The following is a 27,853-nucleotide window of genomic DNA, read 5'->3' on the forward strand; positions in this document are numbered from 1 at the left end:
AAATATGATATAAAACTGCGACCCAAATTTCACCTAAAATTTCCTCACACTCAACAATTTGGACATAATTGCAAAGTGTAATCGCAATACACTTGGATCTAATTAAAATTAGGAATAAGTAACGTCTTAGGAATGAAAATTATACTGTCAAACATAAGTGCCTTACTATTCCGCAGTGAGCTACTGTATTGCGTATTATACATACAGATCGATACTTAATATTAATTTGCAATTAAAACTGCAATTTTATTTTTTCTAAATATTTTTAATACTGAAAAATATTGGAATATCAATTAAAATTTAAGTGTTTTGGTTAAAACATTGAAAAACATTGGCCACCTCTAACCAGCAAATGTACAGGATTATTAATCCGTTTCAAATTTCTAAAATAAATTTCATGGATCTTATATAAGGAAAATACATGAAGCGCAGGGTTTGACGTAATCAATATTTCACGGGTGATCCAAGTTTTTCCACATTACAATTCTAAGGTGTTACCATGATCCAAAACATAGAGAAGCAATTATTAGTCGACTGAAATATGCATTGTAGTTGTGAAAAGAACAAAAATCTGTTTGGCCAACTAGCTAAATTGTTGATTACGATTTTTTCTTTTGAGTAATAGAACGACTTTAAGTACACAGTCACAGGATATTACAAATAGAACATCAAGTGGTACAGATACCTATATTTGGTGAACAGTGTCGAGGAAGAATACTGTTAATTGCAAGCTAGGAAATAATTATTTACGAAAATTAATAACTTTGAGCAAGGGACAACTCGAGTCGCAAATCAGCATTGACCGTAACACAGGGATATAAATAGAGGCTCGTATCAAAGTTTCAGAAATATATTCTAATATGACCAGCCTCACAAATTTTTCAAACGTCATAAACGATCATCGAACTAAGAACGGTAACCATACGTTTTTCTTTTTTTGTTTTTTTTTTTTTTTGTACACCATTAACTGTAGAATATACCGTATAGATACTACCTATATACCAAAAACACCTACGAGTTGGCCTTTTCTCTAGGGAAAAATACTATTCTACATGATTGATAATATAAGTTGGTGTATTGGTCCAAGATTTGAATAACCGAAAAAGGGCGTCTATACTGAGTCGAGGGAGTCGAGAAGATTCAAGTTTTTTGATTCATGAATTTCAGTATGAGCTATTGCATGGGAGTGTATTTTTATAGGTACTACTATTACAGTAGATGTTACATTAATTTGTTAATAGAACTACTTTCGCGTCTATGAGACACCGATGGAGTACATATGGGGTATTCCATGTCAATTCGCCGGGCCATTGGCCTGACCCCTTCCGATTTTGATGTCCAATTTATTTTGAGTTCTGTTGGGCCCAAAATACGACCACAAATTTTTGGAAATTTTTATTTCATTTTTAAGGGGTTGCACGAGCTGAAAAATCATAAAATTGTGAGAAAACATGAAGAGGAATCGTTTTTAAATTGATGATTTTTTTTTCACAGAAACTAGGACCCAAAACATAATTTTTCGTTCTAGTCCGAAAGTGGGCCGAGAACTAGCATTGTTGATTTTTTTTTTTTGATGATTTTTTAGCTCGTGCAACCCCTAAAAAATGAAATAAAAATTTCCAAAAATTTGAGGTCGTATTTTGGGCCCAACAGAACCCAAAATAAATTGGACATCAAAATCGGAAGGGGTCAGGCCAATGGCCCGGCGAATTGACATGGAATGCCCCATATACATATATTATATAAATATATATATATATCATAATAGTAATATCAAATTATTTTTCTCTCCATTTTTTTCAAGTTGAGCATTGTGCATTGACTTTTGAAAGGCTTCACAGCCAAAAATGGAGTATCGTTATTTGTTACTTAGCTGCTTGAATAGTGAATTTTAGCGCAACACTTTGCATGGATAGAATCTACATGTCGGGAGGGCTGGGCGTCGACGCATTGACTGGATCTTGAAGGCAGATCCTGAGATCCCGTTCATCTAACTCGCTCTCGGTGTCCACACTTATACTTCGTATCGCTGGACCATCTTTGCCGGTCCATCTTTGTTTCCAGCTCTCTAGCCTCATGACCTAAACAAGCGTGCATACATTACTTATTATCAAACGATACAATACCACCAAATTTTTCCTATTTGTAGCCACGTAGTACAATTTGAAAAATATTATTGATTTGTCAATTTTGTGTAAAATAAAATTAAGGTAAAAAATGCACAAATAGTTCAGTCGATAGTTCGATTTTTACAAATATTACGGCAGAAGAAAAACTATTTGACTGCTAGTAGGATTCGGTTTTTAATGCGATAAAGATCAAGCAGAATAAAGTGATCTTAATTTTTTTTTTTTTTGTTTTGTAGAATCATTTCTATAATATGAAAGTAACCAAGCATAAAAATTACTCGATCAATTATTGAAGAGTAACGCTTGAAATCCGTCACTTGTAATTTTTCACTTAATTATATACTTCATTTTCAACACTGATAATGTTTTTTGGTGAGTTAATTTAGACCTATAAGTACTTTTACGTGGCATTCTCAGTCAGTTCAGCCACTATTTTCCAGATTCTTTTAGACGTTGCTCATAATTGGCTACATTTTATTACTACACGCACGTAGTCTCTATCATTTTTTTATTTATTATTCTCATTCATTTTTTGTATGAGATTTTTTCTATTAAATTTGTACAACTTGGATCGGACAGGTTTGGTAAAAAAAAAGTAGTGAATCTAAACTTTTTTTTTTATTTTAGCAAACTTTTTAATGCAATACATTTTGTATTTTTATTCTGACTGGAAAGGCTATTTTGTTCCTGAAAGAATTGCTTTAAAAATCTAAAAAAGCAATCGCAGAGACTAATTTCAAGTCGTTATAAAATTTAGCCAATTATGAGCGAGATGTGAGAGAGTTTGAAAAAAAAGCGGCCGAACTCTATGTTTTTAAATCTGCAGAGCCAAATTCTTATTATTACTATTAACAGAAATCACACAAATAAATGCTAAAAAGTGCATATTTAATACAAATCCGGTCTATATAATTTGTGCACATTTATGCCTATATGTATATATTATACAGTAACTTGGCATAATTACGCAATGAGAGATATTTTGTGTATTGGCATCGGACTATTTCTTTGATGCTTACACTCAACGGAAGTACAAAAAATTGGAAAAAGAAAAAAAAAAACAAAATAATCTATAAACGACACTTCACATCGATATAATGCACATTTAGTTATTCTAGAGTATCTATTTTCATACGTAAATGGTACAACGAGCTAAAATTGTAGTATTTTTTTTTCGACCTTATACATTAGACGTTCACAATGAAAAGAGTGTAACACATATTACATTGTAACTCTAGAAGCGCACAAACGGATTCATGCAGGAAAATTGTATTCGATAAAAAAAACTGTAGCATGCGTATAATCTGGCAAGTACTCGTAGCCAGAAGACTCTTGAATAAATGAATGTTTAAAGAGTTCTGTACTCTCAACGTTTATTTACATTCGACCAACTTACGACTATCAATTACATTTGATTTTTGACATTAGAGTAAATGAGTTAGCTGGACAGAAGAGGGACGAACGGTGTTTTAGTTATTCATTAGCGTAGGAGGTTTGATCGACGGTAAGTATAGCAAAGAATCGAATAGTAGGTATGATTGGAATAAGTTAGCAAAAATAGGTAGTCTGTACGAGACGATATCGAATCAAAGGAAGAAGAGGATATGCATAAGACGATATAAATTCATCACGAAGGCGATCCAACAATCTGAAACATTGTTCTAATGGAAATAATACCTATTCGACGAAGGAACCTGTGTTGCATTCCATATTACACTTGATTAACAAGATCCTGTGAATTTGGTCCCACACACAATTAGTGATAAATCTGTGCCATACATAAGCTACAATTTATTACTCTTGGCACATTTTTTCACGCTCACCTGCGCTATGCAAATAATGTTAAAAAAAAAAAAAAAATAACTAAAAATATAATAAAATTAAATTGATATGCGAAATAAATATTGAAAGTATCTTAGGTAAAATTATTAATAGAAAATTCGAAAAAAAAGTAAAGATGATTTTTCACTTCTACTTTCGTGCTGCCGATTGTTTGTCTGGATCGTAATCTACTTTGACGGTGCGAAAGTATTTGACAGTTTTGTTTTCTCACATACGCAAATCGAATTTGCTAACTACAAAAGGCACAATCAACAAAAGAGAGCGTTACAGAGAGATAGATAGGACTTACTCGAGCCAGCGCCAGGGCTCTGTCTCCGGGCTGGTGATTGGCGTAGGAAACTAAGGAGACAGAGACAACATACCAATAGTGGGTTAGTAATAGTTAACCGCCGCCTCATTTGCTCGATAGCTAAGGTTTCTTGGAAAATTTGCTTCGTCGTGTATATTTACAGCTGCGTTCCAATTGTAGTCAGAAGAATTGGGATATTAGTTTCTCTAATCGTTCTATCAATTGCTTTCGAAACAAATTATTGCAATATAAACATCACTTTCCATTTAAAGTGAAAATATATTATAAATATATTTATCTACGGACATGAAATACAATTTATGTATTTCGATTGCTTTCAACGAGGATCTCGTAGGGAATAGCGATGTAACACATATTTCAATACTCGTATGGTTGAATGATATAATTCAAGGTAGTTTGCCGCGCTGGAAAAAAAAAAAATTTGTATATGCAAACATTTTTCAAATAGAAGATCTGAAGTTCTGTTCAATTTTATTACTTTGTTTCAGTCTCAATTGTAAGGGAATTTCCCTCGCTTGTGATTTACGCATATATAAGTACACGAGTGGCGCAACGAAGCAGCTTATGTTAGCAGTTTATTAAGCATGGTTTTAAACGCCTAAAGTTTCATCAAACTGTCCTTGGATCCCTGAATTTTCGTAGGGTAGCAACAAGTTAGCCGAAATAAAATGTTTCAGCTTTTTGTGGAAAAAGATTTAGAATTCTCTTTTGATATTCCTCAATGGAATAGAAAAAATGTGTGGTGACTTTTGAACGTACAAATCTGAGATTCGTTATCGTATCATTTCTTTTATGATTTCAAATTATACTTTCATCTGACTCTACGTACGTATTTTCGAAAGCATGAAATACGTGTCAAATTATAGCAATAAAATTTCCTCATTGTTCCAGTCTGCTCAACTTTTCCGGTTCATCATAAATCTGTTTCACAAATGAAAAACGCGTAACGGTTTGAAAGATTTAATTCCTCATATTCAAAATTTAATCAACATTCGTTGAAACACGCAGTTCTGACATCAACAAAAGTTATTACTAACGTTGAATATCGATTGCAGTTTACAAGAATGAGTTTTTATTGTCAAATAAATTTACGAATTTTTGCATTTTATACAGCATAATCATATAAGTCTACTCTTTCTTCTGTATTAGAATACAAAGTGATAGCATAAATTGTTCTTTGAGGTGAAATGGAAATACCCTGATTGTGAGTAAAAAAAAAAAAAAAAAAAAAAGGAAATATCCGACGGTGTAGGGAGAATAATTTCGTAATATTAATTAATATCCCAACTCAGAAATAAAATAGTCAATTATAGACAAACAACGACGCAGTAATCATGTACAATTTATAAGCATTTTTAAATTTTGCCTGCCACTGCTCCTCTGAATTCCTTGGTTTTACTGGTAATTACAGTTACTGAGGCTGTGGGTATGTTACAGCGGGTCTTAGTCTGAAGCATCAACATCATTAACAAGCATTGCGTGTTCCGTTGCATTGCAGTAAGAAGTGCGATTTATGTTGTATGTAAATTGCACCTGTGCGTGAAGATATGAGAAAATTCAAACGTGGCTCTTTTTATTGCTGTGACATATATATTGCAGCAAAATTTATTGTGTAAAAATTAGCAGACATAACACTGGCAGAAAATTTCATTTCAATATCGTATAAAAATTCAACCAAATTAATCATATCGAGAGAGACGAGCAAAACAAGCATAATTGTCAAGTTTTTGGGATTCAATATCAGAGATTATTATTATTCCCGATCCCTGTAATCAATTAGCTCGGCATTAATAATCGGAAGTAACGTCAATATCATACCTCGTATTAAACTGTCACCTCTTACTGCAATACTTGTATTGTATATACAGTACAGTGTTGTTTATTTTGTCTGTTCGCTTTTGGTTATCGTTATATTATTGTCGGAGTAAATGTTATGTTTGTGTAATAACAATTCAAAGACTTACTTCAGCTTTCAAGTCGGCAACTTTATCCTGCAATTCTTTTACTCGTTCGCTATCATCCAGGTTGTTCCTTAGTTCGCCTTCTGCATACATTTCTTCGTTCTGCAAACGAGTGAAAAATTTTTTTTCAACTGAATTTTTGGGCATGCTATTATTACTATTTCGTATATTGATAAAAAAAAAAAATTAATAGAAATGTATGGTAAGCATTGGAATATCGGAGTTCAAATTCAATTTCTCATTACACATTCCATCGTTTCATTTTCAAACTATTACAATACAATTAATTATTTTCTCTTGCTCTCAAAATGCAAATTTCCAATGATTGTTTCAATTTGTTCATACGCTATCATCATTAATTCTACAAATACGTGCATATTTCAATTTTTTTATTTGTCGAACGCAACGTATTTGCGATGACTTATTCTTATCTTAAAATTACTGGAGTCTGTGACAATCTGTTCATGTCTGAGCACTCTCATAGGTGGCAGCACAATGCGAATATGCTGTACCAACTTGTAGCTTTAGATGATAAGAAAGACGCCTGAGTAACGCTATTAAAGACGTTATATGGCATATTGGAAACCAGCAGTAGAAAAGGATAAATCATAGAAATAAATGTTTCAAACGAAAAAGTCGTTGGAGTAATTGTTAGGTACATATATATATATATTTTTTTTTACCAAGATGATAAAAGATGATGATAATAGTAATAATAACAACAACAACAACAATAATAATAATAATGATAATAATATGTTTTGGTATTGGTAATTAGCTACTGTTACGCGCAAGATTGAAGGTAGCTTACCTTAAGTTCAAGTAAGGATATTTTATGAGTAAGTTCAGCGACTTGCTGAGCATGTTCCGCATCCCTTATCCTCGCCATCATGAATTCATCCTTCATTTTTGATTCTAGATCCGAATACTTGTGTTGTTGTTCCCGAAGTTTCGTTGTGAGGTCTTTTTCTCTTATCAGAGCTTCGTCGAGTTCCTCCCTTAGCTGCTTTCCGCCTTCGTCCTGTCTTCTAAGTTGATTCGTCGCCACCTGTACTTGGGTTTCGAGTTCCATTACTTTCAGTCTGAGTTCTTTAACCTCGGTGAGAGCCTCCATTTCCCGGATTCTTGTCGTCATCAAATCTTCTTCCAGTCTTTGAGTCTCGTGACCTCGGTTTTCCCAGAACAGTAATTTCTTTGGCGTCGAATCCGCTGCCGGAGCAGGTTGAGCCGATCGATGCTCTTGAAGATGCCTCTGCCATGCCGAACTTAATTCCGTTACCCTTTGCCGAAGATCCTGAAAACATATCGTTATTAATAACTATATGAGCTTTCTGTTTTTCAACAGTTTCGACGATCGAATTCCTTCCATGCAAACATTACGTACAGACCGTGGTACTTACTTTCAGAGATAAATTCGCTTCCGCTTCTCTAAGTTTCACAGCGATTAATTCCTCTTGAAGATGCGCCACAGAATTATCCGGTCTCGACTCTCGTAGTGTTTTTTTGTCCTCCTCTAATTCTTGTATCCTTGCTCTTAGGTCCCTGATCGTAGCGTCATTCTCCGCCTCGTGCAATCTAACTTTGACCAGCTCTTGCTGTAAGCACTGTAACATTTCTTCTTTTTCCGATAACGCTTTTTGCTTAAGCGACATCTCGTCAAGAGACGACTGTTTCGATGTTAAATTCTCTTCCAATAGAATGGAAAGCGACCTTAACTCTTCGTGCGCTATTTCTAACTGATGATTTGTTTCTAGATGGGTATGCTTTAAAGCTGCCAGTTCCCTCTGCACAACGAACGTTGTTTCTTCTTCTTCTGCCCTCGATACTTGACCCCTAACTAATCTGTCGGCAAGTTCAGCCGACTCTGCTTCCAATAGTTCGGTTCTTTGCCTAAGTAGTCTGTTTTCCGCTCTCAGCCTTCTAAGTTCCACCATTTCCTCCTGCTCCTTCATTTTCAACACTGTGTAATCCTTTTCCAACTTCTTCATTCGTTTTTGGTTAATTCTCATCTCGTACGCAAGATTCATCAGTCCGTCAGGATCCGCCTCCGCTCGACCAGGTAATTCTTTCTGGAAAAACTGTAAAGCACAAAATTCACACGTGAGAATTGTTCGAATTCGAATTCGATCATCGATCTGCGTTACCTTCAGCATGCCTTCCATGTCGAGGCTCAGTAAGTCTTCTTTGCCTAAGTGTAGCATAGCCAAGGCGACCTTGAATATGACCTCCATTCCCTCCGAGAGAAACACATCGAAAATACGACAGGCGAGAGGCAGGCTAAGCGCAGTCGTAAAGAGTGTCAAAAACCACGAAGAGGCGTACATCGACGTGTGGAAACCTTGCGCAGTGAAGTGAGCGTGAAGTTCGGGGTGGGTGTCAGCCACAAGATGCTCCAGCTGGTACATGCAGACTCCTAATTCGGCCATACTCGGCTTGAACATGTCTCGAAGCCGATACTCTTGCATCAATGCAACGAGGACGGCGAACGCTTCCTCTTCTGGCATTTGCTGTAATAAGATAGTGTTCACGTTTTAGCGATAAAATGGTAATGACGATGGCAATTGTACGCCAACATTTGAATCTGAAAGCGCACGTGTGTATCTGCATAAAACGGTGTGATTATTGGATTGAAAATCAACCCATCATTTTTCTTGGCATCAGAAACAAGAGAAAATAAAATAGTTTATTAGATGTACATAATCGGGTCGTCTAGAGTCTATAGCATATCGAATACCGTGATATTTACGGGGTTTTCATTAGATTGACAAAAAACGAAAGTTTAATTTATATCTTATACATACTTTCTTTTGTACGAATTTCAATTTCCACATACGTATTGCAATACGTACTGAAAATTAGAATATTAGCCTTACGGCTGTAACAAAGAGAAAACTGATAAAAATTCCAAGAACGATGCCGTAAATTCTTGACAATTTCCTGACTTCTCAAGACTACGTCAAATTCAGCTTACATCTGGAATATGAGCGACAAAGGTGAAACTTGCGAACACCCACCTGCATGAGAAGTAAACCAACGATGAAGCCCGAGCCTTGACAGTATCCCACCTCACGATCGTGAAGACTGTAAGCTTTCATTACGTTGAACAGACTTTCCTGTCCCAAGCCATCTTTTTCCTTGAAGAAATCATGCTCAGGATAAGTTCGAGCTATATCTCGTCTGATCACCCTTTCGCAAGCCGACGTAGCTTTGATGTATTCGGCGAACTGTTTTTTCACCGGAGCGTCGTGAGCTCCGCATAATAGCTGCCATACTATCCCTCTATAATGCAAGATCGATTGGTCATGAGTCTTGCATACGATCGTCGACGTCTGTTTACAATCCAAAGATTGTCATCGTTCAAAGTTTTGTGAGGAATAAATAAACGAAAGAAAGTACATACCTGAAGTGATGTGGAATGCCTTTGCGCACCAGTTCCTTGACGAAATCCTTCTTCTTTTTACTATAATTCTCCCAGTCGGCGACAATGTGACCCCAAAGTGTCCAGATGTTCTCTTCGCCGTCTGTTGGCGAGTAGCGTCGGGGCGCAGCATCCCCACCACCGCTGCTGCCCCCCGACGCCAAAGAGACCTGCGAAGTGTCCGATCCCTTTCTGCTGTGGTTGCTTTGCAGTGAATTCAACGACTTTGCATCTGACTCTATGAGCCTGAAAAATGTGTGACAAATTATATACTCCGTCAATTATTTTAGTTTGAATAAAAACGAAACGCTCTCATGGAAATCGAAAGGTTTGCGAAATCACATTGTTTCTTTTCGAAAATTCTTTTGTAAATAAATTTTCACAATTCATTTTAATCTTATCACGCCTTTTTCAACAGTATTACCTTCTATGGCATTATTGCTTGGGATGCGTATAACAACGTTCTGAACAGGATCGTTACGTAACAGAAAAACAATCATGAAACTCATAAATTGTAATAGAAATTATTTCACCGCACGGTATGAACAGGAGTATGAATATCGTAATATTATCTGAACTATCCATGTTGAAGCTTTGTCATCTGTTATAAAGAATTTCATGCGGTTCATCAAAATTCTAGTAGTATTACGATCGGATTACCTAAAATGTCCAAAACTCCGATGAAAAAAAAAATGCCTACGTTATAGCTTTACTAGATTTCAGCTGACTTAAACAAATTTGCCAAACGATGATAAGAAAAAATTGAAAAATATTTTGTATAATAATTACACAAAACAAGGATACGTGGGTGATTTTGTAACTACGCACTTAGTTGTAAATGCACTAACAAATTATACTTTAAACTTCACATACTGTTATTATTATTTCCTTTTCTTTTTTCAAATGTTAATCCTTTTTAATTTCATTTTTATATTTAACAAACCTACGCACAGCGGTGTAATAATTATATAGCTAGGTGTCTTACAATTAGTAGAATGCAATGTATGTTATATCTAGTTCCTAAGAGTTGCGTTTGTATGATCTCGTTTCAATAAACGAACACAAAACAAATAAATAAATTCTCTATATTCGAGGTATCTAGGTTCCACAACGAGGAATCGACGCACCGATTGGCTTCTTCCAGTTTAGCTAGGAGAGCCAGCTCGTCGGTGGATATGTCTTTGACGGAGGATACTGGTGTCGGCTCCTCTTCCACCAGGTCAATCTTTGCGGACGCCGAGTTTTTTCTGTTATTGGGATTAGACTGGGGCAAGGAGGTGCGCAGGCACAGCACGCTCATCACCTGCGGTCCATAACGTGACAGCGATAATCTCCCAACTGCTATTCCGCCACCTTCGTGGGTTCTGAAAGAAAATTCATAACTCTAAGCAAAATGTTTGTATCGGAAGTTTCCTTCGTTGACTGTGTTTATTTATTTATTTTTTTTTCTTTTCTTCTATACACTTAATTTTTGTATAACTTTTGCTTCAAAGAAGCTTTTCAATTATTGTCGAATACTTATGAATTCTGATATTGCCTAAAGGCTAGATTATTCTATCTCGAATAATCGATGATAACTAAAATATCGTCGGGTATTTGAGAAAATTATTCATGGTACAAATTCACATCGATAAGTCATACAGTTTTGTACATAAAATATTGAAACTTGTGAATACGCCATACATTTTAAGATGGGGTCAATTTTTTATTTACTTATTTTTTTTTTTGTTTTTACGAAGTTCATTGTTACAGTATTTCACTGCAATTTTTTTTTTTTCATTTTCTTATGCAAAACCAACATTCGACTAAATTTTCACACTTTCGTTCAAATTGCATGAAAACCAAGTATAAATTTTATTTCTAAAGCTTTCTCTGCGTGATTATTAATATATTGCGTACAATAATTTCCTGTATATTGCACACAAAGGTGACACAATTGAATGCGGATAATTATACCGAAGTGAAAGATGCTTAATTTTATTTTTTCAAAAATAACAACCTCGATAATCGTCAAATTTTTGGCTGGACTCAATTTTATAATAATAATTATAATTTAATGTAATTATTGTAATAGAATGTCACTCACAACAAATCATTCAATTTGTCAAAGTATCTTGAAGCTTTATTCGTTACCCAATATTCAAGGTTTTTGCAAATTATGAGAGTAAATTAAACGTGTATAAATCTTTTTCTTCTTTTGTTAAACGAACCTAAGATAATTCTTTGATTCGTTAAGAGTCGGGTAAGATTCTACGAGTGCCTAATTTTTCCCAAACAATATCGCAAACATATGTCGATTAAGACGAAACAAAATTACCGCAATTATTAAAAGCAAAGTCTATCGTAGCGACAAGAAAAATTGTAGAACGACTAAGTTGTTTTTGCTATTTCGGTAATATATGGAAAAAAAAAGATTGCAAAGATAAAAAAAATTTTTTAAATAAAAAAGGAGATTCAATATCTTTGCAAGAAATCGTTTGTTGTAATAAAAATTTGGGAATTCGATACTCGCGGAAGCGAAACTTCGCCGAGCTCTGACAATGAGGGTTACTATTTGTTAGTTAATTGAGTAGATGATGCAACGGCAATAATATAAGCCAGAGAGAAGAAGCTCCCAGGCTCTCGGCCTTCCTTCTCAAGTTGGATGACCCCGTTTCAAAGAATAAGACGATATACGTACGTACGTATTAAACATCGTACGAACACGTGGTTTGTATAATAATAACGTTATATTCATGCAGCGGGAAAGTAAATGGTCGGGAAATGAGAAAAGCTCCTAATATAAGTAAATGATGAAGGCATCAAAAGGGGAATAAGAATAGGTATAAGATTTGGTAGATTTAACAAAGCGAATGGGAAATATACAGGTCAGACAATTTTTTCTCGCGGTGACAAAGAAAATGACAACTCACAAAGTGTGAAGGATGTTTGTATTATAATCCTTATATATATATAAGGTATAAAGATAAGTTATGTACGTAAAAAGTCTCAAACTTTTTTATGAGCATCAAAAGAAAAAAAAAATGAACGGATTTCATTGCGGTTGTTTCATTCAAGTAATCCTTTAACGGATATCGTAGGAGGAGAAATTTTCCACGTTGGGAAACTCTGCGACTGTTGATTTGATTTTGAGAAAAAATTGACAAGATTTCTGTCGTTCTGAGGAAGATCCTAAGGCCGGAAATTGATTTAAAAGTTCATTTGTATAGTTAGCTATGAAAATTAGAATTTTTTTAAAAGGTCAGCAGTTGAGAAAAAAAAAAAAAATTAAAAATAATTTTCATCAACTCCATCTGAGTGTGGCTGTTTAACGATTAAGGTATTTATTTGTTTTATTAGCAAAGACCATTTTTTGAACTTAGTAAATTATTTGCTAAAAGAAGTCGACGGCTGATAAACAAGAATCCACGATTTGTCGAATCAACTAATTATTCAGGATAGGAAACACGTACATGTGAAATTTGTCGACAGTTGTAAAACTAAATGAAGCATGTTATTGTAAATTATAACATGTTTTTTTTTTTTTCTTTGTGACGAAGGAAATTAATAATAATAATTCATAAAGTTTTTTTAAGCTACTACACGTGTATGAAATTTAGCTTCAATATTTATAAATACGTCTAAGATCGTTTAAACCTGCAGACTATCTTGTACCTGATTTTGATATCTTTTTTTCTAATATTTGTTTGCGCATTTTTTCTAAAAAGCTCGGAAATTAATACTAATATCAGTGTTTCCGTAAAAACAAATGATTCGCAAAAACATTGCGCATGTCAGGGAACAATGATTTTTCACAGTGATCTCCGAAGTGATCACTGGATATAATGTTGATAAAAATTAATTCTGATCCGATTACATTGCTAATAAAAATTCATTATAACAGCGAAAAAGAATACCAAGAGAAATGTGAATGAAGTGCGAAATATCAAAGGTGCAGAGATGTCAGTCGACTTGGAATAGAACGCCCCGTACAGATTAATTTTATCGTTAATCATGCGCGCTTCAGATTTTTGCTATATATACTATGCATAGCGTAAGTATGACGGCGATAAATGATAACGCAACCCTTAATAGACATTAATCTCAAGATACAAGTGCAAGAGTTGAGAGCCGTGCTTTGAGAGTAATGGCCTGTAACTGCAGACGTCCAGACAAACTTGATCGATGATATTCTCGTAAAGATTTTTTACCTCCGCTAAACATAGCGAAGGGGGTATTTTTATGCAAAGAAATCGGATTTGCACACTTACTAGGGAACTGTAGTAAAATAATCGGATTTGCACAGTCACTAGGGAATTATAGTACAATAATTGGATCTGCACAGTCACTAGGCAATTCTAGTGAAATAACCTGATTTGCAAAGTCACTAGGGAAGCCTAGTAGAATAATCGGATTTGCACAGTCACTAGGGAATTCTAGTAAAATAATCGATATGCAGTCACTAGGGAATTGTAGTAAAATAATCAGATTTGCACAGTCACTAGGGAATTTTAGTAAAATAATCTGGTTTGCATAGTTACCAGGGAATTTTAGTAAAATAATCGGATTTGCACAGTCACTAGGGAATTCCAGTAAAAAAAAATCTGACTTGAACAGTCACTAGAGAATTCTAGTAAAATGGGTGTCAAGCAATAGTGGTTAAAAAATTACTAGAATTACAACAAAATTGTAGTTCTGGTTATCATCGTAAAGGTAAAATTTTGTGGTTACTGCAGAATTAAATCTGTTTATTTGGTTGACCAGATTATTTGAGTTAAATAAAGCTTTCAAGGTGATTTGTTGTTGCACTATGAAATCAAATTATCGCAATAGTTACAAGCAAAGGCGTAGGTATGAGTGGGCATAATGAAAAAGAATATAAAACGTGCAGATTTCCTGTTCACAGCGACGAAACTAATCTTCATTTTGTCCCTAGAACTGTAATATTTTTTGGTTATGGTAAAACTGGAATATAGTTATAAGACCGTGTACTAACCACGACTAGAAATTTCACTAGACGAGAGAATGATCATCGCATCAGGGTATAGGGTGATTATTCTGGTTTATAAATGTCAGGGCAAATGGTGAGCTTAATCTAATTTGCCACCCCAGCATGAGTGACCCAGTTGGACGTCCAAATGTTATACGGGGATAGGTACACACATAGTCATCACGAATCAAGAGATAACCGTAAACCCTACCGGCTCCCTGTCAATTAGAGCTAACAAATCGCGTCTCCGTTATCCGACAAAACCTACGATTGGATCGTCGATTTCTCACAATTCCGTATCTACGTGCTTTAGACGTGACAATTTACTCGTCATCTTGTAATTGAGTGAATGCTGTTGTCGAACTATACCGACCGAGTAAAATATCGCTCGTTGCAACCACTATTTTTTTTTTATACCCAAAAACAAAACCGCGATTTTAAATAAACATACATTACTGTATATTCAGTTGCTGTATCGTTCTGTTTTATCGACGAATCTAGTGGTCGATAAAGGAAAGGGCAATGTTACCGTCTTTCCCAAAATTATCAGAGATTTCGACAATGTCGGTCACGTGTTCTTCAAATTAACTTTCAACTTCTATATTCCGACTTTTCTTCGATTGTTTCAAAACAATATTCATAAACTACGTCGTAAAATGTACAGAAGTTTCAGTACTCGTGATTTCTGCATGGTTTTTGAAACCCATGTTATAATTGGTCGAGAAATTATAGTTTCAGCTACATTTGGAAAGACGATCGCGTTTGGCTTTGGCTGACATAATTGGAACAATACTTGGGAAACAGAGAGAGAATCATGAATTGCAGAAGCACCGTCCGTGGCGAGGTATTTCCTTTTTTTCATTCTAATTACAAAACTACGATTTGACGCAATGTTACAGTAACGGTTCACTTGCAATGGTTCAAGGCTACGTCTTGTAACGAAAATTGCGGAGAAATTTTTCACCGTAAAATCGAAGAGCATTCATATTAGAGGCAAATTTAAGAGATAAATAATTTTGCTTGTGAAGCAAACCAAACAAAAGCTTCTTTCAAAACTTTCAATAATTTCTTTCACAAGCGTTTTGAAATCTAGAAAGAAAAAAAAATTTTATAACAAATTAGACCACAGACTGTACACATCCGGCAGTACAAAATGTTTTACAAAATACTTTCGGGCATTGTAAATGTAAATTTAGGCTAGTAAATGTTTTAACCTGAATTAATACCTTCAGAATTCAATTTCCTCTTGAATAAAACAAAAACAAATTTTGATATTAAAATGGAACCAAAAATGTTCTGTTCCTTCTCAAATTATACATATTTTTCTAAAAAAAAATTTTCAATAATTATAAAATTTTTCAATATGCTTGCACGTATTGATTTCCTTCAACACTAATTTCTTAAATTATATTTCTAACAGGGTGGCCACAAATTGTTGTGAAAAAATTCTATGAAATTTCCAGATTTCCCATGACCTAAAACCTAGTTTTTTCTGACATTTTTCCAGTTCTAGTAAGTCACTAAAACCAAAATCGTTCAGTTTATCAACCCTATATTCGGTTCAAAATTCAATTCGAATAGAAGAAACATATAACGTACAAAAAAGTCAGTTTAAGCCAATTTGTTTTCCTCGACGAAATAAAAGTCAACTTGTTACCTCAAAAGATCATTTCCAATTCCCGTGATAGAAAACTGATATTTTAAGTTTATTCAATCACTAAATTAAAAATCCTCTGACATTTCCAGGTTTTTTAGGTGTGTGATTATTATCAGAAGAAGTTACGACACAGCGAAGGAGAAAAATGTAAATCTATACGTACGAGTATATAGTCGAGGAAATCAGTCCAATTGATTTTTACCCGTCTCGCGAAATAACGACATTCGCTGGCTGATGATGGAAGGATATCACGAAAGCATTATTACAAGGGAGGAGGATTTCAATCACTGTATATAATACGTGATTACCTCTTGGTTGCTTTTCCTCGCGTCCACCTCGCCGCCGCCGGGGCCAAAAGACCGAGTAGAACCATTCAGCCAATGCGTTCAGTTTATTTAAACTTCGGATCTTTATATCTTTATTGTATTATATATATATATATATATATATATATATATAATTTATAACCGTGACGTTTAAGTATATTATTATCACATTACACGTAAACACAAATAAGGAGAAATTTCCCTATCAAGTTTCTTTTTCCTTGTATCATTCCCCGCGGATTCTGAATTTTCTTTCAAACGAAGCGGATGATATTTCCGTGTCTTACGGTATTTCCGCCTCGGTAACGTTCATCTTTTCGCTCATTTGCAATCACGCAAACCACGGTATGTATCTATCTATGTAGATATGTATGTATTGTATAATCACTCCAGTGCCAGAATAATGCACGATGACAAGAGAAACGTCAACACTGCCTGCGACCTGTGAGAAATAACATGATAAAGTGATTTCTGATCCCGAACTTGAACGATATTCTTCCTTTTTTATGTATTGTTTCTGCACAAAAATTTTCAACTTTTGAAAGATCCTGTAGTCTGGCTAGCAACGGGTCGCTGAGCAAGTCTTCAAGTCCGCAAAACGAAAGAAAAACAGAAAAAAACGTAAATTCTAAAATACAAAAAGAATAAAAATAAATAATGTATAATTTATCTCCGACAAGTAAAATTCTTGTAATCGATGAAATATCGTTGAAAATAGAAGAAAAATATATGTATATATATATTAAGAGACGCGTGAAAAAATGCTCGGAAAATTTGAAATAAAAAATTGCAGAAGTAGAATACAATCGTGTATGATAATTCAATGAATATATTCAATGATTTAGTGAAGCGTATAATTGACTGGAGTTAAATTCCCGCCAAATTTATGAAAAAGTAAGAGAAATAAAATTAAACAAACCGACGTCAATTCAGGCAAAGAAAATAATATATAGGTATAATACTGATTTCGATTGCACCTGACAAGGTGTGGAATTATATGATCTGAATATCGAAGTGTACGTATGACTCTGAATTCACAGTGTGTGTGTGTGTTTTTTTCCGAGGTGTGCGGCAGACGGAGAGGTCGAGACGTGACAATGACGTCGACGAGGTCGGACACAACACTGTGCTTCGGTACCGCGTTAGGTATCCAGGCTCTCGCGAGTCTCGCAGACGGACGAGGAGCGCCGTTTGCAGCTCGACGATGGTTTCGTTTGGAGGTCGATGAAGCCGGCGCAGGGTTGACGGAACCTTCTGCGCGGCGACCTCCGCCGTCGCGTCGTCGTCGTCCAGGTCGGCAACGGCGGGAGTAACTTTTCGGAACGTTATTTTTATAACGGATGAAGTCCTAAATTTACGTTTATAGGGGATTTTTTACGGGAGCAACTTGTCGGAACGTTATTTTTATAACGGGTGAAGTCCTAAATTTACTTTTCTAGGGAATTTTCTATGAAAGCAACTTGTCGGAATGTTATTTTTACAGCGGATGAAGTCCTGAATTTACGTTTCTAGGGAATTTTCTATGGGAACAACTTTTCGGAACGTTATGTTTATAACGGATGAAGTCCTAAATTTACGTTTATAGGGGATTTTTTACGGGAGCAACTTGTCGGAACGTTATTTTTATAACGGGTGAAATCCTAAATTTACTTTTCTAGGGAATTTTCTATGAAAGCAAATTTTCGGAACGTTATTTTTATAACGGATGAAGTCCCAAATTTACGTTTCTAGGGAATTTTTTACGGCAGAAACTTGTTGGAACATTATTTTTATAACTGATGAAGTCCTGAATTTACGTTTCTAGGGAATTTTCTATCGGAACAACTTTTCGGAACGTTATTTTTATAGCGGATGAAGTTCTGAATTTACGTTTCTAGGGAATTTTCTATGGGAACAACTTTTCAGAACGTTATATTTGTAACGGATGAAGTCCTAAATTTACGTTTATAGGGAATTTTTTACGGGAGCAACTTGTCGGAACATTATTTTTATAACGGATGAAGTCCTGAATTTGCGGTTCTAGAGAATTTTCTAACGGAGTAACTTTTCGGAACGTTAATTTTGTAACAGATAAGGTCCTGAATTAGCGGTGCTAGGGAATTTTCTATGTTATGTAATTTGTATTGTTTTATGACTTGAGGATGTATTGGATATGCATTCTCAATCAAAAGTGAGTCTCGTCGACGATATTGAATACATTGCGCTAAGATGAAGATCGGAGAAACGTGAACCACGATAAAGACGATACGAAAATTAATTTTGAATAATAATAATGCCTAAAAGTTACCGGTAAAGTGTTAAAACAAAACATTGTTCAACAAATTTTTATGCAGTTTTTTTTTGTCGTACAAAATGGATTCGCTAATTATTAAATAACAATTGTAGAATTTCTCAAAACACGAAACAAGTTATATGAAATTACATTCCGAATTTTTTTGAACATTGAATAAATAGTAAAATTTCACATATTTGAAACATTGATTGACAAGAGTTTTAAAAAACGGTGAGATAAAACATGTTTCGAAAAATAAATAATTGTCCATTTACAACAATTTATGTCGACATAAGCCAAATTTAAAAATAAATTCCACGACATGTCGAGTAGTTTTTTTCCTCCACTTTTTCAAGCTCTGAAAAATTGTTATCGAGACCAATTATCGAACTTACATAATATCTGTGTAAGATCTAGGAATTCTTTTAAGATATAACGATTTTACACCGAATAAAGTCAGTTTAAAAACTGGAAGTCTGAAGAGGGAAAAAAAAGATTTCACATTAAACATTTAAGAGGGCGGAACGACAAGTTTCCACCATACCCTCGGTTTTTAAATTTCCGAGAGAAACTTTCAAGTATGAGGCATTCCACCAATGTGAAACAATTAAATCCAGACCATTTATTTCTGCCATGAATCGGAAGATCTAGATCCATAATTTTTTTCAACTTTTCTCATTAATTAAATCGAGGTAGATGAATATTTTTACGAAATCCACCGCCATGTTACAGGCACGTTACAGGTCAAAGTGGTTGGAGAAAAATTGGCGGTGAACTTTGAACCTTTTGGGAGAAGACTCGAGCTGAATATGTTATGAGAGTGAATTTGTTCACGTCACAAATTCCGACATACGAGAAACATTTAGAAGCGGATATTTTATTCACGATCCCTGGAGGAAAGGAGGGGGAGGGAAACAAACAGAAGACGAGTCTTTTTTCTTTTTCTCGTCGTTGCCTGTTTCAGGAATGTTATAATCGTAACGCGATAAACTCGAAGGCCTCAGGATGTAATTGGTCGGCCGAAATTCGATACTTTTCATTAATATTACAACGAGATTGTCGTGCAGAAAAAGAAAAAATACGGGAATAAATACCAAAAGCTTGGATTTTTATCCTTCGTTTTGAATTGCTTTAAAATCGTAAAAAATCTAGCAAGTTCGATCGATTATATTCTACGAGCATGGCTCGTTTCATTCGGAAGATTATTTTCCATAAAATTCATGTTAAGAATACTGAATATTTATAATTTTATGACATTGTACCGATACTGCTTATTGTTAACAACTAGCGATATTAAACAATACTGAGGAAAAAAAAGAAAAACAGTTTCAGTATCTTTTCAAAAAATAGTTTTATAAACTAACCCATTTAATAGAGTGGAATCGACTAAACTTATTAGATCTTGAACCATTTTGAAACGATTTGAAAAAAAACGTCGATATCTGAGATTTTTTTTTCCACTTCCGGTACATTTTATTCCTGCATTTTTACCGAGATTTCCCTAGCTTACGAACAGAGTAATTTAATAAGTACTCAGTGAGCGATTATCTGGTAATAAAATTAATAAAAACTATGAATTTACGACCAACCTGCAACCTCTTTAAGCAGAAGACAATAAATTAGGCGTTGCCTTGATCTTATCCTACACGATAAAACGGAAGTAGTGTTTTATACCGTTGGTAAAATTTATTCGAGAAAGTTTCAAGTTTCACCAACAGACAACGGCCGGTTAAAAGAATTTTTCGTTAGCCAATTATGAAACCGCGATGTTGATCGCAATTTAACAGTTATCAAGTGTAAACAAACAATGAAAGGAAAAAAAAATTCCGCATAGAATTCAATTTATTTATTGTTAGTCGCAATTCGAGCCAATAACTTCAAGGCTACTTCATTGTTCATCCATGCCACGTTTACTCATGCGACGTGTTTGTATAGTTACGTTATTATATTCGAAGTGTATTGTGTACCGACGATTCAGCGATCTCGGGTAAATATTACGGTATATACGGTTGCTGGATCATTCTGTTTTACCGACGGCCGATAAGGCGGAGCCCGACATTACCGAAACACCGTTATCCAGCTTTTTACATCATTCTTAAAATTATCAAAGATCTCGACAAGGTCAGTCACGTACTTTTACATTCTGACCCTTCTTCAAACTGTTCAGAACCATATTCATAAAATACGTCGAAATGATTGTTAAAATTTTTGATATTATTGTTTCAGTTAAAGTCGCAAGTACGATAAGAAGTGTAAATATTTGAATTCTGGTGAAAGTTGGAACAATGAGATAGAATTTACAGTGTGAAGGAATTCAGGTAACACAATATCAGAGAATTTTGGGTATGGGGTGGAAGAATTTATTTTTTTTTTTTTTTTTATTGCCAAAATGTGTAAGGTATTTGATTTTTCTTACAAAATAATAAAATATAAGGAAGAAATCGAATGTTGACACTAGAAAACCTAGAAATGTCGCGATATTTTAACAGAATCGATAGTCTTCTTTTATCCCGAGTCGATGATATACATACGCTCGTATTTTTATCGATAACGATAATTTCTGTAAATGTGATATTTAATTAAAAAACCTTGGTACATAATTTTTGTGAAAAGAATGTTGAATTGCAAGTAAAACGAATCGGTTTTTGCATCAAGAGAGATTGCTAGTTGGCGGTTAAGTCCTCAACTATATACATTTTTCAACGTAACCGAAAAATAAGTAGTTCTGGTTGAAAAATAAAAACAACGAATGATGCGTTACAGTTTTAACCAGAAAATTTGTAAGTCGGCGTCGATACGACGAATGAAGATCTTTAGTTTTGTATTATAAATATCCGAAGAAATAAGTTACGCCAAATACTCTAGATTTTTCTCATTGTTAGTATGATACAACTCGTGGTGTTAGATGATATTCGTGACTTACAAGAGCTTTATTTTCCACAGAAAATCTGCTAATATCATTGCTAGTTAACCAACATTTTTTTTCCTCCTCGTGACGGACTAAATCGAAACTAATCTACTGCAACACGTATTGCAGACCGTGTGAAGAGGACGAACACTTACCGAGCTCTACGTATGGTTCGGAATAATGTACACGAACACTTGGAGGCTACGGGCGGAACTAATTGCGCACATTATGTATGCGAACTCTCCTTTGTATAATTGTCGCGGAGTTACGGGAAAGTGGATAACTGTTAAAACCACGACTATGTGCAATATTCAGCATTCAAAATGGCCGTTCCGAAATGAAATCGGAACGAAGTTTGTCCGTTATAAACAAATTCAATTTCAAACATTTTTTTTAACTAGAAATCTATGAATAATCTGTTAAATTAAATTTAATCCTTCCCACATTGTTACATAATAAAACAGTGTGATAACCTGTGACTACGATTACAATTCCAATGTTTATGAAAAAATGTGAAGCGTTATTTTTCTTACAATCGTATGTAAAATTTACAAAAGCTAGTTTTAAAACAGAACAAAAACATATTTTCAAAATTACACGGCAAAGATTATTAGTACGTAAAAAATTGGATCAATTTATTTACATTTTTAGAACCCTATTATTCTGTTTTTCTTTCTCCTTCCTCTTTCATTTGTCATCAACAAAAAAAGACGATATCTCCGTGAACTAGTAAATCGAGTATCGATGAAGGTGGGAAAAGATCTATAACGAAAGTAGGATTACAGAGTGATACGAAGCGTTATTGCAGATTAAGAATATGTGGCACCGAGCCAGAACCGATAATTCCACTTTTTTCATCCTATCTCTCATACGTCATCGTATCTAATGCTCCGGCATTCACAGTGACCCGCGTTTCCCACATGCCAGAACCACCGAGATTCGTCGAGCATCTGTTATCCACTGCGAAATCTCTTTTCGCTCACTTCCGAAGCTGCGGGCAACGATGTGGAAGAAAAAAAAAAAAAACCATTTTAATCCGGCCGGCCGGCAGTTCATTGATACGTTTTACAAAAGTCCGGTTAATCAGGGTAATTAATTAAGCTTCGAAAGAATATAACATTCTATATATAGTACATTTAAAAGAAAAAAAAAAGACAAGCACTGTTCGGTTACTCAATATTTTTATCAGCATTCTAAGTTTGTTTTTTTTTTATTTTATTTTATTTTTTTTTTTTTTTCCAACTAATCCGAAATTATAGAGTCGAAAATACGAATTTAATAGGATTGGATCGATAGGCAAGTTTCATATTTTTGAATGACGTAAAAGAATGGAAATAACGTAACGTGTGTTTAGATTAAAACATTGCGTGAGAAAACTTTTGTCGTAAAAGATGCGAGCGAACGGATTCCAACACATTTTTTTTTTTTTTTTTTTAAGAGCGAATTGTCTGGCTACCGGAAGTGCTTGTGGTGGAGAAACGAAGTTCGTACCATACAGTTATAAATTAGAGTATATAACTCAGCAGTTACAAGTGTTTTAGCATGCTTATTATACGGAAGAAAGTTGTTAATTTGCTTAATTATTATGCTAATAAAAATCAACGGGAATTATTATGATTGGAAGAGAAAATCTTTTTGTTTAAAATCCAATCTCGTAGCTTTCATAAATTATTTGATCTTACTAAATGACAGTAAATAAAATTCATGTTGAAAAAGAATTACCAGAAAAAGCGAAAAATCGTCGGAGTTTTTCAATACAAAGAAAGTTGGAAAATTTTTGTCCCCGGCAGAAACACAAAGCCGGTTTCATATTGTACGCTGCTTGTTCAATATTAATTCATATTTTTTATAACATCAACTTTACAACCAGTTGGTCCGAATTATTAATTCACCAACCCATGAAATGAATTGAATTCATTTTTTAACATGCTTTTTAAACATTCATTGGAAAGTTGTTGATCCCCTTGAAAAAGGCCTTTTGTACCCAAACGTCGATATCGCGTTAAGTTACACAAAAGCGTTCGAATTATGCATAGAATCCATTATACATAAATATTCTTTGGTGGCGTATTTCGAAAGTCTTGTGGCAAAAAAAATTCTTCCATTTTCTGGGTGAGTCGCGATTATATTGGTTGTACCCAATATTAATTTTATAACCAACTTAAGTAGCTGTGAGAGCGAATTAAGTTAATTAAAATATATGAAATATATATATATATAAGTTCAATTTCTGCATGTTTAACGAAATATTAGCGCATAATTGGCACGCGAATATTAAAACTTGCGTGTTCGACTGTACTTCCACCGCCCACATAGTTGAAACTTAAAAATGTCAACGTTTCGCTGACGCATAAAATTGAGCAACGTGAAATAAAACGATGCGATATCACGTATCGTCGTGAAAAATATTAGTACAAGACTTTCAAAACTATTTCAGTGTCGCATATTGGACATTTTTCAATACCGAATAATTTCATTTCCCAAACATTTTAAATTAGCGAAATGTTTTACAGATGATACTCTAAATACTGTTTATTTCGGATGAAATTTAATTAACAATTGTTACGGCGAAAAATTCACGTTACTTTCATAGAAATAACGAAATTCTGAGGGTTAGGAAATGTAGAATCAAATCGAGTTACTTACAACTTTGACAAGACTCATTTTTTTTTTCATCACCTCAATTTACGTCGGACGAAATAATCCCTTGTTGGACAAATTTTCGAATACTCATAATTTGGTACCTTGAATTTTTACGTGACAATAGCTAAGGAAATCAAAAATGAAAACTGGATAAGTTAATTTTTTTATTTTTCCAACAAATGTATCGTCCAGACTTTGAATGATAAAATAATTGGTATTCAAATACCGATTGTGAGACTGAAAAGATAATCGAATAGAAGAAAAGCTTCTTGTAATAAAATTCACCTTTAAATCGATTTTTGCACTTTCGCTTGTTTTATCATTTTTTAATTTCACTTGACCAATTTTTTACCGAACTTTATGCCTGGTGATCATGAACCTCCGTAATCTTCAGATATATACTCGTGGTAAAAAATTAAAGGGTTCAACTTTGCAATGCAGTATCTTTGTGTGAATTGCAAATCGAAAGTTAAATTAAAATCGATTTTGAAGCTAAAAATCTTAGCTTCAACTTTTCCACGTTCCAAATTTAGTCGACACGCATTTTTTCTCGAGTAATTCTATCTTCAAGTCACTCTTATCAAATTTGTAAAATCAACCATCGACTTTACGCGGTCAAACAGGATGAAGAGAATTTTTTTTGAACAAATTTTCAAGATAGCCAGTTTGTAGCTTCTGGTTTTCCCTTCAAAACAGTTTCTTTTAAATTTTAATGCCAAGTTATCCAATTGCAGGAGAAAAAAAAAAGTGTCCAAAAAACATTGATTCTACGTAACAATGACTCGAGAAAAAATGAAGCGTATAAGACTAAATCTGGAAAAGGGAGCTTGAAGCCAAGACATTCAAATTCAAGATCGTTTTTAATTCAACTTTCGACTTGCAATTCGCAAAAAAGTTACTGTGTTGTCAAAGTTGAATCTTTTTTTAGTCAAAAACGCGGAGTGAAGGGGCGTTAATTTTTTATTCTTTCACGAGAGTAAAAGGTACGAATAGTAAAATAATAATAACAATGTTTCTGGCGCGTGAATTTAACAAAGCATGTTATTCACGAATGTATTCATCCACGCTATTGTTTAACCGGAAATGGTTCTGTTCCGCCTTTTCTGCCAACCGTTCCGGCTACTCAACTCCAGCAATACGATTGTTCAACGACTCCATGGAAACTGTAAGTATTTGCCGATAAATCACTACGCGTGTCTCGGCAAAAACGCACTCGTTGAATCGACGTTCGAACAGATTGAAAGACAATGAAGCCGCCGTTGTTAATTGGTCATTATATCATCCCTGTTCCAATTACTTGGCACTCTGACTCTGCAATAATGGACTCGGGAAACAACAGAGAGACATTATAAACATCGCAAAAGTTTTGTTGAATTGATTTTCAGGATTCGACGTAATTGCAACGGGCGTGACAATTGCCGGCTGATTTAACCAGCGTTGAATATCCTGTCCACACACGAATGAGTGAATCCCGTGATTAAATTTCTGGGTCAATTGGTCGGTGGGAGAATTGATCAATTGTTGGTTTGAAACGTAACTCGGCATCGTTCGGTTACCAGTTGATCACGCTACGGATAGACGATTTCAAAGAATTTAGGTCACCGTGATTCGTACGTCTCGCGGAATTAAAGAGCAAGTTTGAAAGTGGAAGGTGGGTATATAAACGCCAGAAGCGATACACGATTAGCAATGATCAACGAAGCGAGAGGCTGGCGAACGTGTTTCAACATCCAAAGCGGCGTGTGGCAATTCAAAAACCAAAAACAAGAGCGTGTGATCGGTTCCAAATGACATTATAATAATTAGTGAAAGCCGAGCAGTGATCGGTGAATAGATAAGCTAATCGATCGACAAATTAAGATCCAACAATCTGGTTGATTAAAAATTTTCGCTACCAAGAGTCTTTCAGGTTAGAAATTTAAAATTCCAGACACATCGAATTACGAGTCCAATTTTCTGTAATTCGCGTAAAACTCTTCAACGGATCTCTTTTCACAATTCGGTCGAAGGTTCAATTTTCAGCAGCAAGTTAACCAAGCACGTGTCCTATTCGTTACTCATCTCTGACGTGTTCCTCTTCCTACTTTAACCATCGGGTACAGCATCGCAACGGTGTTGTGTAAATTCTCTTGCGAATGTTCAATCACCGCGATGAACAATTGTTAGGTATACGATGCAGAAGCGTGAGTGTTCCATGCAGCACATGCGTTTCAGACAAACGGTTCCATTGCACTCATCCGCAGTCCGCTGATCATCGTTGCTAACCTTTTTGCATCTATCATGGTCGGAAATCCGGTTGTTCACGCTGCTTCCTCGGTTGTAACATGCACCGAGAGAAATTTTTAGTTCCGGTTACCGCTCAGTCCTTAACTATTTTCATTTTTTTACCACAATCGAAAAATATGGTTCTAGGTAGAAAATGAAAACTAGTTTTGTAGCTTTTACCAGAAAGCCTAGTATCCGTTAATATTCTAACGTAATAACAGACAGAAAACAGCAGTGTCCAACGTCCTCCTCGAGCGACGATGAAGTATTATGATGAATTACTTGTACACGGAACCGTGATTTTAACCCTTTCAGTCACGGTGGGATGCTCAGTGTCCCGCCTCAAAAATTTGCAAAACTATAACTAGCCATTTGAGTCTAAGTTCTGTTACTGGAGGGGTTTTTGGGGTCACTAACCACTAATCTTAAGTCGGCATTTGATATTTTCTAAATCCAAGATAGCGGATCCAATATGGCGATATATCCGAATTGTGAAAAATGCGGGACTGAAAGGGTTAATGTTGTTTTAGCCAGATGTAAAATCATTTCACATGTAACAGCTGCGCACTCTTGTAAGTAACCATACCGAATTAAGTACCAATCATTCTAGGGACTTGTAGTCAAACTTTGATGATTTCAATATGCTTTTGCAACATGTGAATCAGTGGATGAAGTCGGTGATTAGATGATGATTGGTTGACGGTGTTGAAAAGGTGACAAATGAAGCTCCATGTGAAGTTTCCATGAGAGACTAAACTTCACTTGTGACTTGTTGTCAAACTTTAATGACTTCAATGTGCTTTTGCAGCATGTGAATCAATCGATGAAGTCGAGAATTAGATGAGGATTGGTTTACGGTGGTACAAAGGTGACAAAGGAAGCTCCATGTGAAGTTTCCATGAGAGACTAAACTTCACTTGTGACTTGTTGTCGAACTTTCATGACTTCAATGTGCTTTTACAGTATGTGAATCAGTCGATGAAGTCGAGAATGAGTCGTTGACGGTGGTGAAAAGGTGACAAAGGAAGCTCGATGTGAAATTGTTATGAGGGACTAGACCTATATCAGTGCCTATATGCACTCTTTTTTCTCTACAGTGTTTTTGTTTTATCGCGGACGAGATCGTGCGATAAAACGAAATACCTCGTCGCAT

The 27,853-nt window shown here is 34.9% G+C and overlaps 1 protein-coding gene across 3 annotated transcripts in view; it reads right to left on the reverse strand.

Annotated features, from left to right (window-relative positions):
• Positions 1-1,593: 1,593 nt before the first annotated feature.
• Positions 1,594-27,853, reverse strand: part of LOC124185959 (ecotropic viral integration site 5 ortholog) — a 39,676-nt gene continuing 13,416 nt past the window's right edge. The window contains exons 1-11 of one of the 3 annotated variants that reach the window (XM_046577218.1): positions 17,590-17,765; positions 16,595-17,054; positions 10,788-11,024; positions 9,643-9,906; positions 9,257-9,521; positions 8,387-8,749; positions 7,643-8,320; positions 7,054-7,536; positions 6,246-6,344; positions 4,261-4,310; positions 1,944-2,081 (exon numbers count right to left, since the gene is read on the reverse strand). In XM_046577218.1, coding sequence (XP_046433174.1) covers positions 2,075-2,081; positions 4,261-4,310; positions 6,246-6,344; positions 7,054-7,536; positions 7,643-8,320; positions 8,387-8,749; positions 9,257-9,521; positions 9,643-9,906; positions 10,788-11,024; positions 16,595-16,659 — 2,511 coding nt within the window. In that variant the 5' untranslated portion in view covers positions 16,660-17,054; positions 17,590-17,765 and the 3' untranslated portion in view covers positions 1,944-2,074. Of the gene's footprint in view, positions 2,082-4,260; positions 4,311-6,245; positions 6,345-7,053; positions 7,537-7,642; positions 8,321-8,386; positions 8,750-9,256; positions 9,522-9,642; positions 9,907-10,787; positions 11,025-16,594; positions 17,055-17,589; positions 17,766-27,853 lie in introns of those variants that run through there. The other 2 variants (XM_046577217.1, XM_046577219.1) reach the window with 2 other exon arrangements.

This window comes from Neodiprion fabricii, chromosome 7, assembly GCF_021155785.1.
Source record: "Neodiprion fabricii isolate iyNeoFabr1 chromosome 7, iyNeoFabr1.1, whole genome shotgun sequence".
In the NCBI taxonomy this organism is placed as follows: domain Eukaryota; kingdom Metazoa; phylum Arthropoda; class Insecta; order Hymenoptera; family Diprionidae; genus Neodiprion; species Neodiprion fabricii.